This window comes from Drosophila bipectinata, chromosome XR, assembly GCF_030179905.1.
Source record: "Drosophila bipectinata strain 14024-0381.07 chromosome XR, DbipHiC1v2, whole genome shotgun sequence".
NCBI classification, from domain to species: Eukaryota; Metazoa; Arthropoda; class Insecta; order Diptera; family Drosophilidae; genus Drosophila; species Drosophila bipectinata.
The window spans coordinates 3996002-4014342 of record NC_091735.1 but is presented as its reverse complement, the minus strand read 5'-3'; the positions used below and the strand labels follow the sequence as shown (position 1 = coordinate 4014342).

Genomic DNA, 18341 nt, shown 5'->3' with positions numbered 1-18341 from the left:
AAAGTTATACCATTTTCGATCAATAAGTTATATGGCAGCTATAGGATATAGTCGGCCGATCCCAGCCGTTCCGACTTATATACTGCGTGCAAAGGAAAGAAGGGTGTGTGCAAAGTTTCAAGACGATAGCTTCAAAACTGAGAGACTAGTTCGCGTAGAAACGGACAGACAGACAGACGGACAGACAGACGGACAGACGGACATGCTCATATCAACTCAGGAGGTGATCCTGATCAAGAATATATATACTTTATAGGGTCGGAGATGTCTCCTTCACTGCGTTGCACACTTTTGGACAAAATTATAATACCCTCTGCAAGGGTATAATAAAAAATAATAATTATAAAAGAACGAAAAAGTTCACAGTCCTTACGAGGATTTGAACACAGAAAAATAAGACATAGAGTAACTACTCTATGCATTACGCTACCATCCTGTCTCGATCTGCGGCGATTAAAAATACTATTTGTTCTACCAAGTACCACATCGGCGCATCGAAAACAGAAACGAGAAATTGAAATTGAAATTTGGAAGCCAAAACATTTTTACGCCGTCCTGCGAGCAGTCACACATACACACATAGGTTCACATTTTTGTTGACGGATACATATAAAGAGTTCTAAAAATAGAATCGTATGCATGTGCGTTCGCCAACAAGCTCGACGAAAAAAGTTGTTCGTTTTGGGCCCTGATGTCCGTCCCATCTATGTACTTTATAATCTTTGATAATATATATATAGATAATAGCAACTGCGTTGTAAGCTTTTTAATAAAAGTATAGTACTCCTAACAACTTCCAAAGATTTCATATGGGTACCTGGACACTCTGATTTTGCAGGAAATGAAACAGGAGTTTGTAACAAAAAATGTAGTCTCGAAGACTACACACATTTTATAAAACACAAGAAAGGAAAGCTAGGAAAGGAAAGGATATATCCTTGCAGTTAAAACAATTAACATTGGACATAGTTGGTCGATCCTCATGAGAATATCATAATATAACCAGTTTATTACAATAAAGGTACAAAAGAGTCTCAAGCTTCTGTCTTCAAAAATACCAAAGGTGGTATTTTTACCAAATACCATTTTCAATCGTTCAGTTATATGGCAGCTATAGGATATAGTCGGCCGATCGTCATGAAATTTAATAGGTTGGATCAACAAACCAAAAATGGAATATGTACAAAGTTCCTTCTTCAAAAACACGAAAGTTAACCGATCCTTATGAAATTTAGTGTGTCATATTATTTTGTCAAAAAAAGCAATCATGCAAAATTAGAGAGTTCATGCGAAACTGCGTTTCACACTTTTGACCAAAATTATAATACCCCCTGCAAGGGTATAAAAGAATTTATATCGCTTCATATGAAAATTTGAACTAAGACTTCAAAACACTTCATATGAGCCAAAATAAGACTTCGCCTAATAAGCCAAAAATAATACTCGTCAAGATTACATTGATAGATTTGACATAAATTTAAAAGAGTAAGAGGCCACTCGCAATTTTTGCATGAATTCATCTTAAAGAAATAACATCCATTTTATTGTAGACGATGCAACAAAAAAATATCTTGAAAGAATTTCTTCTCTACTTGAGACATAGGCACTACTCTCGTCTAATGATTATCTTTTTTCAATCAACACCAATATTAATCAAGACAAAATCATGTTAAATCGCCAAATTATATCTAGCTTAAAACCTTCGATACTTTACCTATATTTTCTCCCTGGAGTGGATGGTGGTATTTCATCCAAGTATCTCCTAAACAGAAACATCGATGGTGCCTACCCTCAATGGAATTATCGATGATTCCGATGGTTTGAAAATTTCGATGTGTCACTCCATGTTTCTGCACCTATATTTTGTTACATCTTGTTACAAGAACTAATGGTGTTCAAGCATTGAACACTATTATAAAAAAATATATACAAATTCTTAAGTTAGAGTTTCAAGGGATCGGACCCATGAAATAAGAGACAAACAGCATGGTCTAAAACCGATCCCCTGCAGCCTAACACAAACACATACATAAGTGGTGCGCTTATCGCACTTGAGAAAGGGTCGCATAGGATGTCAGCGTGCAGTGCGTTGATAAGTAGTTTTAAATAGATTTAAGATTTTAATGTATCTTACTTATAAGAGAACTTTACCAAATAAAAACAGTTTCCAAAAGGAACTCATTGGAGTAAGTATTTAGTATTGGATTATTTATTTAGGGCTCCTCTTAACAAATGGGGATGGGGACAATATACTAAAATTTATAAAAAAATGGTTGTATGACTTATATAAGTTTTAGGATATTTATAATTTGGTTTAAATGACCACATTTGTAACAAAAAATATAAGAATATTACACTATATACAAGTATATATATATGCTACCCTAATAATATAAGCCCTATATATAAAGTATTTTCATATACTAAAAAAAAAATTTCATTGAATTGATTTTAAGGTTCCCTTTTGAAAATATCACTTTTGGAGCCATTTAAAGCGTCATGGACAAAGTACTACTGTACTTTCAAAAAACAAAAACGAGAGTTTACCTTGCTCCAATTTAATCAAATGAATCACAATTTTACTAGACCAGAGGCTCGTGAAGATGAAAAACTGACGTTATTTTCCTGTCACCGGCGTGCGTCTGAGTTTGAAAAGCGATTTTGCTTTGATTTAACCTTTAAAGAAAAGCCTGGAGTTGTTTATACTTTTCAGGCGTTGAGCGAAAAGGATCATTTTTCTTGGCTTAATGCAATGGATGGAACGGAACCAGTAAGTACCTGTTATATTATAAATGATTTGGTTTAGGAAAGTATATTTATACTCTTGCAGAGGGTATTATAATTTTAGTCAAAAGTGCAACGCAGTGAAGGAACACCTCCGACCATATAAAGTATATATGATCTAGATCAGGATCACCTCCTGAGTTGATATAGGAATGTCTGTCTGTCCGTCTGTCTGTCCGTCTGTCTGTTTCTACGCGATTAGTTTCTCAGTTTTAAAGATATCGACTTGAAACTTTGTAGCTTGAAACTTGAAACTTAAGCTGCCACATAAATTATATAGGAATTATATAGGATTTCTAGAAAATGCCATTACTTAGATAATTGAGACTTTCCATGGATTCTATTTTTGGTAAAATAATACAGATACATATGTATATTTAATAAAACAAAATAAACAAGAATGGAAAGCTAACTTCGGGCGGAGCCGAAGTTGATATACCCTTGCAGTTAAAACCGGATATATATCGCAAACATCGGATATAGTTGGCCACTCCTTATGAGAATATTATAATAAAACCAATTAATTACAATAAAATATCTAAAAAAAAATGTCCCAAGCTTCTATCTTCAAAAATACGAAAATTGATTTTTCTACCAAATACCATTTCCGATCGTTCAGTGATATGGCAGCTATAGGATATATTCGGCCGATCCTAATGAAATTTGGTAGGTTGGATCAACTGACCAAAAATAAAATCTGTACTAAGTTTCAGCTTTCTATCTTCAAAAACACGAAAGTTGGGTCATTTCTGATCGTTCAGTTATATGGCAGCTGTAAGATGTAGTCGCCCGATCCTTATGAAATTTGGAATGTCGTATTATTTTGCCAAAAGTAGCTCTCATGTAAAATTTTAACTTTCTTACTCTAAAAATACCAAAGTAATACCATTTCCGATCAATCAGTTATATGGCAGCTATAGGATATAGTCGGTACATCCTGGGCCGTTCCGACTTATATACTGCGTGCAAAGGAAAGAAGGGTGTGTGCAAAGTTTCAAGACGATAGCTTCAAAACTGAGAGACTAGTTCGCGTAGAAACGGACAGACAGACATGCTCATATCAACTCAGGAGGTGATCCTGATCAAGAATATATATACTTTATAGGGTCGCAGATGTCTCCTTCACTGCGATGCACACTTTTGGACAAAATTATAATACCCTCTGCAAGGGTATAAAAATTCAAATTTTCATAAGGATCGGCCGACTGAAAGATCGGAAATGACCCAACCCAAAAAGCTTGGGCCTTTTTTTTCATTTTTTAATTTAATAACTAGGTTTTTTAATAAAGTTCTTATAACGATCGGCCAATTTTATCCGATATTTGTAATTTAAATCTGATTTTATCTGCAAGGGTATATCAACTTCGGCTCCGCTCAAAGTTAGCTTTCCTTTCTTTTATTTTACCCTTGCAGAGGGTATTACAAAGTACGTTCCAAATTAAACAGGACTTTTTGAATGAAGCGCCCTCTAGTATCGCCATCTATATGTCAACTGGTGCGTTAAAACCTGCTATCGACTTCAAGTAAAAATTGCATGACATTTCATCTATTGGAAGTGAGGTTATTGCGTTTTAATAATTTGGGCCAAGAGTTCCACAAGAGTTTAACATCTCCGACCCTATAAAGTAAATATATTCTTGATTAGGATCACCTCCTGAGTTGATGTTGATGAGTTGATGAGCATGTCCGTCTGTCTGTCTGGTTCTACGCAAACTGGTCTCTCAGTTTTAAAGCTATCGACCTGAAACTTTGCACACACCCTTCTTTCCTTTGCACACAGTATATAAGTCAGAACGGCGCACAGTGGCCGATTTGGCTATTCTAGCGTCAGATTAAGCAAATTTTCAACTGTTTAAATTCATTAAAATTTTGTTTCCTACCAATAGTCAAATAATTGAATATTGGTAAAAAAAATACCAAAACCTATAAACTTCATATACTAGATCAGCTGTAAGCTCTCAAAGCTAAGATTTGGTACTATACAATTTTCATGTGTTGAATTTGGCTTGATCGACGTCTATTTATATTTGCGACACTTTTTTTGATTTTGTCTGTTCGAAATCAATTTTAGCATTTTCTCAAAGTTTAAGGTATGTAGTAAACGAAAATAAAGGTTTTGTGACCTGTGAGTAGATGTTGCATTCATAATGTATGTTTAAAAGCAGCAATGTTTGTAGTACCCTTTTTTATAACAATTTTCAACTTCTGTGGAGGAAAACTTTGTGAAGGTCGCCTCGGCCCGCAAAAAGAGTATATTTGTGGTAAGCTATGGTTCGTCTAATGCATAAATTATCCATGTTCAGCTGCCACAACGTGCCCCTGTTAAATTTAGCAATATTTTCAGCAATCATTTCCGCATGTAAACAAGCACTTTTTGCAGTATGGCATGGGGAAGCAGACGCCACAAAGAAGATTTCTTCAGTGTTTAATTACATTCTTAGCGATTTTCTTGTTTTTATGTTGATAAATACAAATGTTGCGAGATGGAAAATTATTGCAAAACTCTTTCTAAAAGATAGAAAAAATCGAATAGATGTAAGAAGCGTTTCGAGAGAAAGAACTCAGGTTGGTTAACCGAACATTTGGTTCTTTTGGATGATCAAGGCATATTATTGATATTATTAGATAGATATTATAGATTCACGGGGCGGATATTATAGAAAATGTACCACTTCCGATCGGAATGAAGAAGAAGCCTTAGAAGCCCGAAACAAGGATTTAAGAAATTTTCGCTTGAGCCATACGCGTAAAAGATCTCGCCAAAAAACAATGGAGGATCTTTTGCATTAATTGATAGTATCGTCAGATCTACTTATTACAAGCAGTTCCAAAAGTTTGGCCAATAACTCCAGCAAGGCAGTTTCCTTTGAGATTAAAGGCCAGGATCTTCTTCTGGACTACATTGCTCAAGATAAAAATTCGGATTTTGACTTAGAAAAAAAATGTAGATTCAGTCTAGGACAACTAAAACTAGTTTATTTTGTAAAAAAATGTAATTAAAAAAAATTAAAAATTTTACTTAATTAAAATTAATAAATTTTATTTCTTATTGGGTGACATTCCATAAAAATTTCAAATTTTTTAAAATTATCATTATTTTTAAAGATATTCCACATCTGACGCTAAATTACCCAAATCGGCCACTGTGCGGCGGAGATCGACCGACTATATTCTGTATCTGACATATAACTAATTGATCGAAACGGTATAGATTTGGTGTTTTTAGAGTAAGAGAGTTCGGATTTTGCATAAGTCCCGTTTTTGTTTAAAAAAAAAACTGTTGGCGTTGATCGGGAACGGTAAAACAATTTTCATATTGTCCCGCTTATTAAAGAGAACATCCATGAAACAACGCTACAAACAAAGACTGAAGAGTCGTGTGCAAATATGTGGACAATGTTAAGAAAAACTACAGGTGCCAGCTGAAAAGCACCAAGGGCCTACAAGTGGTATTAAAGGGAATGGATCCCGTCGTTACCGCCGCGGAAATAAAAACCGCCCATAAAGAAAAGTCCACGAAACTTCGCCCACGGAGTCCACCCAATGTACAAGCTGCAATATCTTTTACATAGCAGTGTCACTGTCACATAAACGCAACGGTCCAGTGCAACGCACTTATTGCCAAGAGTATGGACATCTTAGGTCATACTGCACACTTCGGGGTTTCTATGTAGTCTGCGGAGACGCCCACAACTCCGCTCACTGCATTACCAACAAGCACTACAAACAGTACCGTGAAGAAATGTGGCAACTGCGGAGGGTACCTTATGGCAAACTATAGAGGATGTGTGATGTACGAGAAGTTAAAGCGTCGCTTGCGACAAGCGACCGCAAGGCGCGATCAAAATCCTTAGAATGTGTACATTGTGTCTAAAAATACGTCAGACGTCTTCTTCACCAAAGCTGCGAGGTGCTCATTCAGTCTCCTAAACACCACCAACGACTTCTTCTATGCTGATGACCTTTACGACCTGGAATAAAAAATCCAATTCAGCCTAATTCATAAAGCGCTCAACAGGCCTCAGAGCAGCCACATAGCAAAACGGAAACTATGATGCTTAGCCTCCAACAAAATATGAGAGAGCCAATGTCATTCATGAAAATGACCATGCAAACACTTGTTCAAAACCAGAACACTGTAAGATAGCTGCTCGTAACACAACAGTCTAAACAATCTATGCAGACTCTGCAAATAATGTGGAACGCCAATGGTGTCTCACGGCATACTTTAGAATTGTCACAATTCTTGACCGAAAACCATATTGACGTTATGCTACTGGTGGAAACGCATTTTACAATCAAAAGCAACTTTTAAATAAGTTGCTATACAATCTTCCACACAGATCATGGTATAAAAATCCTACGTCACACAAGGTTTGCAACAAACTTCTTGCAGGCACATCAATACAGATTCAATCAAGTAATGTAAGGCTTTCTATCGCTGCCATTTACTCCGCTCCTAGCTTCTAAATCACGAAACGACAATTTATTTAGTTCTACAGTTCACTTGGAGATCGTTTTATAGAAAAAGTCATAAGGGAGCTGAAACCAAAAGACGCTCCCGATGCTGAGGTACTAACGCCAAAGATATTAATCAAACTTCCGAATCGCTATTCGGAATCGCTAAAGGTTATTTAACGGGATCATCAATCTTGGCTATTTCCAAAAAAGTGGTAGAAATTCATTACCATAACGATACCGAAGCCTGGAAAAGACCACACAATTTCGATATCGTAAAAACCAATAAGACTTCTATCTTCGTCGTCTAAATTGTTTGAAAAATGCTCGCTAACTCACATATTCCAGATAATACCGTATCTGGAAGCATATATGGTTTCTTCCGCAGAAAACATGGAGACATTGAGCAAGTCAACAGATTAACGTCAGAAATACGCTCAGCCTTCAAACAGCGGGAAAACTGTTGTGCTATTTTTCTCGACATATCTCAAGCTTTCGAACGAGTTTGGCTTAATGGATTCATGCACAAAATAAAATTATTTGCCAAGATACACCCACAAGCTACTGGAATCATATCTCTACAGTGGGGTATTATCAGTGAAATGCAACGCAACTACTTCGGGCGACTACATCATCGAAGCTGGAGTTCAACAAGGAAGTGCACTCGGTCGTAATCACATCAAATGCAAGAAGATGCACCTAAAACTAAAAGCCAGCAGGCTCCACCGGATCATGAACTCACGATTGCCACTGTGCCTGGACTACAAGTTACTACTCTACAATACAGTACTAAAGCCAATCTGGACGTATGGCTCCCAGCTGTGGGGGAACGCGAGCAGTAGCAACATAGAAATCATACAGCGCGCACAATCAAAAATCTTGAGAACTAGCATTGGGGCTTCTTGGTATGTTCGCAACAAAAACATCCACCGGGACCTGGGCATCCTTGCAGTGAAAGAAGAAATCTAGAAGCAAAAAGTTTCCTACAAAAAAAACTTTCTTCGCACCCAAGTTTCCTCGCTCGGGGATTGACTCGGGTTTTCCAGCGGATCCCGCCTGCGACGCAACGACCTCCCAACCCAGCAATTGATTTTTAGGGCCATCTAACTCTGTATCAGTTAATATGACTGTTAAATAAGTTAAAAATATAATATTTAATACCACTCTTGTTAGTCTCGAAAAGAGAATATCCAAGAAATAAAAACAAGGTTATTAAAAACAAAAAAAATAAATAAATAAAGTTATTGTTTGGTCAATGAGGGTTTTCAATGCCGTAAATCCGCTTCAAAATAAAAGGCCGAATTTAAGTATTGTACGTTATATTTTATTTATGATGCAGGCAGACGAAACTGGGATCAAGAATTGTGATCATCCAGTTTATGGTGCTAAGCAGTGACTAATAATATGGGCAGAGAGTGCGGCCCAACTAGACGTACGCGAAGCTAAAGTGATTTCGAAGCTAAAGCTCTCTTAAAATAGGCCCGTTGAAGTCTAGCGGCCGAGGAAGAGTTGGCTTGCGACCAACTAAGTCTTTATCTCCATACTTTAGCTAAATAAATAAACTATAACTAATTCAATGGCTGCTGCCTGACCCGACAGTTATATTGTGCGAAAACTCACAGATGTGTGAAATGCACTCTTAATCATATTAATTTTGTAAGAGGTAAAGAGTATCGAGCAAAATGTGCCAAATGCAACAAAGAGCATGCTGCCAGTTACAAAAGGTGTAAAGTTTATCAGAAGTTTAAATCAAAAAAATTTGTAAGTGGACGCAATCACCTGAGAAACACCAAAGATGAGAATATTAAAAATGACGTTGCTATATCTAAATCGTTTACTCCGCCCAACAATTCGACCCAACAAAATAAAGATTATCAATCATAGGCTCAAGCTGCTGCAGGAAATAGTATCTCGAACACGTACCTAGAAAGAACAGCTTCTTGAAAAAATTTAAACTTACCAATAATTTATTTAATATGATAATGTTACTTGTAAATAAGCAATGCATATAAATCTAAATTTAGGAATATGGAATTCCAATGGGCTTTCCAACCATGTAGTGACGTCATGCTTATTTAAAAAACACACTTCACTAGCAAATCTTTTTCCCGAATTATTGAATACATCACAGTCAGAGTCGATCTCAGTCAGATAGAGCTCATGTGAATGCTATAATTCCTTAAATTTAAATCATTGACAGTATGAAAGAAAACGTTATGCAGGCTGCCACAATTGAGACAAAATGTATGCACGCAGATGTAACACCGATTAATCTCCCACCAAAATTCTCACTAAAAGAACTCGATTTTAAAAACTGTTAAAATTTGTTTAAATATCCCAAATTTTGGAAAAGCTCTATAAAGTCATTACAGACTCTACAGACATTAACGCATTTAAAAGCTATTTAAACTCAGCTATAAGCCTTGACATTTCGTGAAAAACAAGGGAGGTGATAGACTATGCTCTGGAGTTTTTCACAAACACAACTCATAAATCGAGCTACAGAAATACGAATCATGCTAATCCTCAACAACCATACCAATTGTTCCTTTCAACCGAAATTCGATTAAAATTTAAAATATGTAAAAGAAATCTGCGTAAACGCTGGCAAGAAACTCACTACTCTGCTGACAAAATATTATACAACATGGCTGCATCTGAGCTTAGTGAAATTCTATTGAACTTACGAAATAAATTTTTAGCTGCGTATATGACAAATTTTAGACCCTAATTCCTACAACAACAAATACAACATATGGAGGGCAACTACATACCTAAAGAGACCACCTAAAATAACATAAATGTTAGTAATAGCAATGAAACTTGGTGTAGGGTTAATTATGAACAACGGAAGCATTTGCATAACATCTGCATTCTGTGTTTAAGCCCAACGACATAAATAATTCTTCAACAGAGACCGAAGTAGATACATTTTGAGAGTCACCCTGCCAAATGAGCTTACATATTAAATGCATCAAATATGAAGAAGTTGTGACAGAAATCAAATGCTTCAACAACAAAAAATTTTCAGGCCCTGATAAAATAGACGGTATAACCCTAAAATGCTTACCATCAAAATGCATTCGGTTTTAGACTCTTGTATTTAACGGAATTCTCAGACTTTCCAAGTCAATGGAAATATGCAGAGTATGCAGAGATCATAATATCATTATATCAATATCAATATAATCAATACAATATCATTATACTACACTGCTGCATTTCTTGATGTTCAACAAGCAGTCGATCGAGTTTGGCACAATGGTTTATTTTACAAGATGAAGAAATGGCTATGTGCCATTTCCGTATTACTTATTAATTAAATCATACCTGAATAAACGACGATTTTACGTGCAGCAGAAAAGAAATACTTCAACACTAATTCTCATTAACGAAGGCGTCCCACGTGGGACCCACTCTCTATACCCTATATACGGTCGACATGTCAGTTACAAACAACTGCACTTTTGTAACATATGCGGATGATACAGACGTTTTGGCCTCAAGCTTATCAAGAAATTAAGCTTCTGAAATCCTGCAGTGTGAGCTAAGCGTAATTGAAGACTGGCTCCCTCAGTGGAAAGTAAGTATAGACTAAATTACCCACATTAAACCCATTAAGGTTGGCCGACTATATCTTATAGCTGTCATATAACTGAACGGTATTGGGACGCAGGCGTCTTGGGACCCACTCTCTATACCCTATATACAAACTAGCTACCCTAAATACAAGGGTATCTCTATACCCTAGTTACAAACAACTGCACTGTTGCAACATATGCGGATGATTCAGCCGTTTTGGCCTCAAGCTTAGCTTGAGAAATGCGTAATTGAAGACTGGTTCCCTTAGTGGAAAATAAGAATCCGTTTAATTCCACAAAGTACATGTGTCAAGTATCTGGGCTTGCATCTCGACCGCAGACTAACATAGAAAACCCACATTTAAGCAAAATTTCAGCAACTGAGACGTAAAACACTAAAAAATATCCTGGTTGATAAGTCGAAAATCAGAAACCGCCTTGGAAAACAAAATTCGTCTCTCCAAAATCCATACTAAAGCTTGTTCGGACCTACATATGTTATACAGCTCTGGGGAATTGACAGCAACTTAAATATTGAGATACTTCAGCGTTACCAATCAAAAACTTTGGGACGAATTGTCAATGCTCCTTATTACGAATCTAATAGAAATATTCACAAAGATTCTAATATCCCAACAATAAAAGATGAAATAAATAAAATTAGTAAGAAATACGAGGGTTGCTATATATATTTCTGGCCTAATAATGAAAATGCAAATATTTATGATTAAAAATGGTTTTATTGTTTTTCAAAGTATTCTCCAGCAAGACTTATACACTTTTGCATACGCTCAAAACAAATGTTGAAGCACTTTGTCCACTCCGATTGAGACACCTTCAAAACATAATTTTTGAACGCTTCAACGCTTTGTCTGGTCAAAAAGGCGCTGGTTTCAGCTGATGTGTGAGAGCTCGCATTGTCATGGTGCAGAATAACACAGTGCGACAAAAAAAGAAAATTTGGAGGAACTTTTGAAGAGAACTAGTAGGAATTGTTTATTAGGTTGAATAAAGTATAAAACCGAATTTAAAATTTTTCTAACACACTCAAAATCTTGATTTATTTAAAAACAAGAAAGAAAAGCTAACTTCGGGCGGAGCCGAAGTTGATATACTCTTGCAGTTAAAATCGGATATATATCGCAAACATCGGATATAGTTGGCCGATCCTTATGAGAATATGAAAATATAACCCAATTTATTATAATACAAAACCTAAAAATGTCGCAAACTTCTATCTTCAAAAATACCAAAGTTGGTATTTCTACCAAAAACCATTTCCGATCGTTCAGTTATGTAGCAGCTATAAGATTTAGTCGGCCGATCCTTACAAAATGCATGTCGTATTATTTTGCTAAAAATAGCTCTCATGTAAAATTGTAACTCTCTAACTCTAAAAACACCAAAGTTATATGGCAGCTATAGGATATAGTCGGCCGATCCGGCCGTTCCGACTTATATACTGCGTGCAAAGGAAAGAAGGGTGTGTGCAAAGTGAAATAAATTAAAGATATATTTTTTGTTCAAAGCTACAACATTTAACTATTGAAAAACGTAAACATTTTTAAAATCAGTTTAATATTACGCACTTAGGAATTTTTAAGAGCAAAAAAGTCCCGAAAAACCGTTTTTTCTAAATAAATCAAGATTTTAAAGGTGTTAGAAAAATTTCAAACACGGTTTCATACTATATTTGACCTAACGAACAATTCCTTCTAGGTCTCATTAAAAGTTCCAAATCACTGTCGCACTGTGTAATCCGTCTTCTCTTGTTCGTTTTTCGAATTTCTCCGAAGATTTCAGGCAAACAAATTGTGGTGTACCACTAAGAATGGACCGTCCTTCGTTGCTCAAGCGGAACAGTCGCCACATGGCCTGTTTTACCGAAGAAACAAGCCACCATTTGCTTCAAAGTGCTTCTTCCACGAAGAACTTTCGTTGGATTTGGCTCGTCTTCGAAGACCGGTCGATTGCTGTTTTTTTCGGGCTCATAAGCATAGATCCATGATTCGTCACCTGTGACGATCTTATAAACGTCTTTTGAAATACCGCCACTGTATTTTTTCAAATTTTGCACCAATCCACACGAGTCTTTTTTTGAGCGATTGTCAAATTGTGCGGGATCCTACGAGAACAACATTTTTTTACAACCAAGTGTTCATGCAATATCGAATGTACATATGCTGGTGGAAGAAATGCACAAGGATGCCTCTATCTCACGGTATATCACATGACGATCTTGCATTATCAGTTCATGCACGGCGTCAATGTTCTCTGGAGCGTCGGCCACGATTGAATTCATTATTCCAGTTTTTCACAGTGCCATAAGATGGTGCTCCATCGCCATACGAAGATTTAAGTTCACCGATACACTCTTGTCGTGTTAATACACGTCGAAAGCCGTGAAATATTGCACGAAAATGTTCACAAGTTAATTCCATTTTCTGCCAAATTGATTTTTTTGAAGTCACTGTAAAAAACAGAAATTATGGCCGTACGTCAAAACATTCTAAGCACGTTTCTGCTAAAACATGTCAAACTTCCCAATGAAAACGTCAGATGGCGCCAGGCAAAACTTAGTATGGCCTAGGCCAGAAATATATATAGCAGCATTTGTACATCGATAGACTCCATAACCATGAAAATAATTTAATCTTGTATAGTAGAAAATTGTTTAACAGTAAGAAGACTGAAAATATACCACATACTCGATCTTCCCGATAGTTAAATCCAATTAACTCAAAATATAAAAGCAGGGATCATTGCAAAACTGCTATTTCTGTTAATTTAATAATAATCATACAATTCACTTGGTGTTAAAACAGACAGATTGTAAATAAAAGAAGATTTAAAAAGAGGTAAAAAAAATATATTCTGAGGTGCAACACCCGGAGAACCAGATCTCCTCCACACCTCCTAGCGAAGCATCCGGGCACGTCGGCGCTTACGTCATCACCCCCCTTCCCAGCGGTCCGTGGCGTAGGACAACCTAAGGAACTATACCGAAACATAATTTATAAATCGGAATGGCAGAAACCGGTCGTCTATATCCTAAAGCTGCCGTATAACTGATTAATCGGAAATTCCACAACTCTGGTGTTTTTATAGCTGAAGAATTGGAATATTCTATGGATTCTACTTGTAGCCAATTCATCCGAAATTTCATAAGGTTGGTCGACTATATCTTATAGCTGCCATATAACTCAACGGTCGGAAATGACCAAACTTTCGGTCATATGAGAACAGACAGTTGGGATTCCTACAAATTTTATTATTAAACAATAGACACGATCTACCAAATTTCTTACGGGTCTGCTTAATCTCGTTTAAACTTATGTACTGCGTGTAAGGGAAAGAAATTTGTGTGCAAACTTTCAAGCTCCAAAATTGACAGACTAAATTGCCTAGAAACAGACAGACGGACAAACGGATACTCCTATGTTAACTCAGGAGCTGATCAAGAAAATATATACTTTATAAGATCGGAGATGTCTTCTTCAATTTGTGGCAAACTTTTGACCAAAACAAGAATACCCTCTGCAAGGGTAAAACAACAAACAGCGGCTATGATAATAGAAGATCTATTTATGTTAAATCAGTAACTTCCAACGTTGTTAAATTTTTTATTTCAAATAAGAATTGGAATGAAGTACTTAATTTGAAAATATTCGTCTGACAAACATGTTTGACCATGTTTTTCGATCTAATGATAAGCAATAAAAAATACGAGATGTAAATGAGTAAGTTTTCAGATATTTTTAAGCTTAATCACGTTTTTTCGCCAAGCCTCGACTCTTTATCTTTCATAAAGAGGAAGGAATCTTTCATTATTCCTCTGCATAAAAAAGAAAAATACATTTTTAGCTATTCCAAGCGGTTTGAAAAACTAATTTCTCCAAATAGGTTACACTTTTGTAGCTCAATAATTTATCCTTGCCGGCATGATTTTATGAATCACCGCTCCACTGCAACCTACTTGTTGAAGCTAACTTTCCTTGTTATTGATGGATTCCGGATATCTGTTTTGGGGGCGGGAGTGGACGTGGCTAAATTTTGACACTTACTTGATCTTTGACTAGAATTCTAAATGTCAAATCGGATAGTTCTAACTCTTATAGTCTCCGAGATCCACATGTTCAAATCCATTTTAACACTTGAGTATAGTAATCGGTATATAAATGTCTATAACTCCTCTAAAACTCGGCCCATGTTGCAGAATTTTTGTATCCAGTTTTAAATTAATTATAGAAATATTATAATTTGGAATCAAAAGTTGTTTAAAACCTTCCTGTATTGGCGCATCAGAAAATTTCGATTTTCAAAGTGGGAGGGGCGTGGCAAAAATTTTCAACAAATTTGAACTGCGTAAGTATTATAAAAGTCTCTATGCGTAAGTATTATAGAAGTCTCTTTTTCTTATATTTTTCACGCGTTCATACATACAGACGAACATGGCTATATCGACTCCGCTGTTAATGCTGATGAAGAATATTTATACTTTATGGAGTATGAAATGATTTCTTTTTTATGTTACACACGTTTACACGAATACCATATACCCTTTTTCTTTACGAGTATGGGGTAGAAATACCACATGTTTGTATTGGCATAGCCAGTAACAGCGTTGTAAATGATTCCTTCGTGGATTTTTTTTAATTGTGTAGAAGAAAGTTTGAAAGCTTGCCGAAGTCGACTTAGTCAGTTTGATGTCCTGAAAAACATTTTTTTTATACAAATCTCCAGTGACTTCAAATTTTAGATTTGATCATTGACAACCACCGCTGTATTGTTGTTTGTAGCGCCGTTGGTAGCACTCATTCTTTTACTCAAGTTTGATAATTAAAAGCGGATTATTTAAAACGTTTAATGATAAAATAGCCTGTTGCCTCATGCAGCTTCTACAAAATCTGACTGACACCAATTTATTTACATCATCTGTAACGCCACTTAGTTGCTTACTTCTTCAAGTACCGTTGTATCGCAATTCCGGCACCGTGGCTCTTCGCCTGAATGCACTCTTTTTTCTTAAATCTCTTTTGCATCCCCCCTGCAGTCGATCATCTGCATTTCTCTAGCCTCGTCTCGCTCTGCCCCGGTATTTCTCGGACGCTTCTTATGATCAATCGTTAAACCTCGCCTCCTTTTAGTTCTTCATCAGTTCTACCGCATCATATTTTGCCTACATTCGAAACATTTAGTTCGAATGTAACAGTTTAAACAGTTCGATAACCGAACTGAATTTGGCTTTTATAACAATCAAATTTGAAACATTATTTTTAGCTACCGAAAAAGTTTGTTAACTTAAAATAGCCATATTAAACTAATACTCATTAGTGAATAATGGTAGTGAAAAAATCATGGTAAAAATTGGTGGGAAAATTTTGAAACATACGTCGTTAAACTACGTCGGTATTGTAGGAGTCTCCATGACAAATCCTATAGCTCTATCTCTATCTCGTATAGTCTCAGAGTTCCACAGACGGACGAACAGACAGAGACAGCTATATCGACTCTGCTGTTCATGCTGATTAAGAATACATATACATATATACTTTATGGGGTCGGAAATGATTCCTTTTCTATGTTACACTCATTCGCATGTCTACAATATACCCTTGTACTCTGTAGATTATCCTTATCAAAAGATTGTGCCAAAAAAAAAAAAAAAAAAACAGCGAAAACTGATAAATTCGAAATGATTCAAAATTAAAAGATATAGAATAAAGAGAATAAGTATGGAGAACCTTGTAAGACAATGAGGTTTTTCACCTACTTTCCTAAAACCACGTTAAATAATAAAGCCTGGATTAATAATTAAAACCTCTTAGTACTCTTTATTATTCAAGAATAGAAAAGATATAATATGGGATAATAAAAAAGAAACGCTAATTGGTCTATGACAAGGATTCTCGATGTTTGCTCCATAAGTTCCAACGTTCCATCGCAACTTGCTGCCATAGATTCATAGATTTTAGTAATTTGTAACGACCGATGTAGAAATTACAAACTAAAATCTGAACTACAAATTGTTAACCAAATGGGTAGGAAGTACATAGTTACCGTGGACAGTGGACAAGAATCTACCATTTCAAGATTAAGCATAGTAAGTAGCATGATCTTAGCACGCTTAGCAATTATGGCGCTCCTGCATGGAGGTCGGTTTAATAGTTTGTGCCGGCAACGTTTTCGGAAAGGCGATTAACAATATCACAGCTTAAATGTTTCAATGCAAATAACAGAAACTGCTTTTGAGCAGATTTTATATTTTATTGATGAACCGAGTATCGCGGACTCCAAAAGCAAGAACAGTTGACCAACATTTCGAATATTTTAACCGAAGAAGAAGATGGCTTTATTAACTTTCTATGAAATATATTCATTGAACGACAGATTTTGGTCAAAAATGCCTCCAAGATCGTTTATTAAAGAACAAGATATACAGGCAGGCTCCGGTGTTTAATTCAAAGTAAATTTAGTAAAGTTTTATCCCTTTTATCCCTTTTTATCCCCGTTTTATTTGTCGATACTTGTTGTTTTGTTATTTTACCAATTTCCCCTCGTTTCTGACAAAAAAACAACAAGACAACAGAAACTTTTAGAAATATGTCATTAATTTTCTCAATATCTGGTTTTGAAGCCAAAAGAAGAAAAAATTTGAGAAGATTAAGAAATTTATCGAAAAACCTATCGGATTTGATACACAAACCCTCAAACTGAAAAGTAAAAATTTCAGTAACTACTGTTTCAAATCGAAAATTAAGGTGTGTTCAGAAGAAAATTATTTTTTACATAACCAAACCAAATCTTTACTTATTTAAATTAAAAGTCAATACCTTAATGCGTTAACCATTTTTTTTAGTTAAATTATATGTCGATTTAGGGGTGAAAAAGTAGTTTACTTTTCATTTCACTTGAACAAAATCTGTCATTTTGAAAAGTAAAGGGGAAATGCGAAATTAAACACGGGAGCACGTTACTTTTACTTTTTGTCACAGAAAAGTAACTCACTTCAAAAATTAAACACCGAAGCCTGCCTGATACTTCGTTATTTCCAAGGGAGTACGAGACGACGTGAAGCATAGTGCGATTAAGCATCATAAGCTTACTCTTACTCTTTTTATCTTTTTACCTTCATAAGTAACATGGCTTACTACACTAGGTATTCGTTAAAAAAAGGACAAACAGAAAAGCTCTTAAGTGACTACCTTGAGGGACACCAAATTTAACGTTTATAATCTGTCATGTAATGTTTAAAAACAAACTCAGAAAACACAAACAGTTATGCGGGTCATAAAACGCCTGTGGATCAAAGAGATATCAAAAGGGGTTAGGTGTAGTAAAGTGATACTTGGCAATGTTGTGAGGTGGAATGAATGCCTTTGCAAGTTCCTCGGTAGTTTTGAATAAGTGCTTTGGAAACTTTCTTATAAAGCGAAATAAGAAATTCCCATCACTTGGAAATGTATGCTAGCTCCAAGGATAATTAAAACAAGAAAGGAAAGCTAGATTTGGGCGGAG

The 18341-nt window shown here is 35.8% G+C and overlaps 1 protein-coding gene across 6 annotated transcripts in view; it reads left to right on the top strand.

Moving 5' to 3' along the window:
- Positions 1–18341, top strand: part of Graf (GTPase regulator associated with FAK) — a 379470-nt gene that overhangs the window by 262828 nt on the left and 98301 nt on the right. For 5 of the 6 annotated variants that reach the window (XM_043211294.2, XM_070276585.1, XM_043211293.2 and 2 more), the window contains one exon: positions 2457–2770. In XM_043211294.2, coding sequence (XP_043067229.1) covers positions 2457–2770 — 314 coding nt within the window. Of the gene's footprint in view, positions 1–2456; positions 2771–5889; positions 5920–18341 lie in introns of those variants that run through there. The other variant, XM_043211296.1, reaches the window with a different exon arrangement.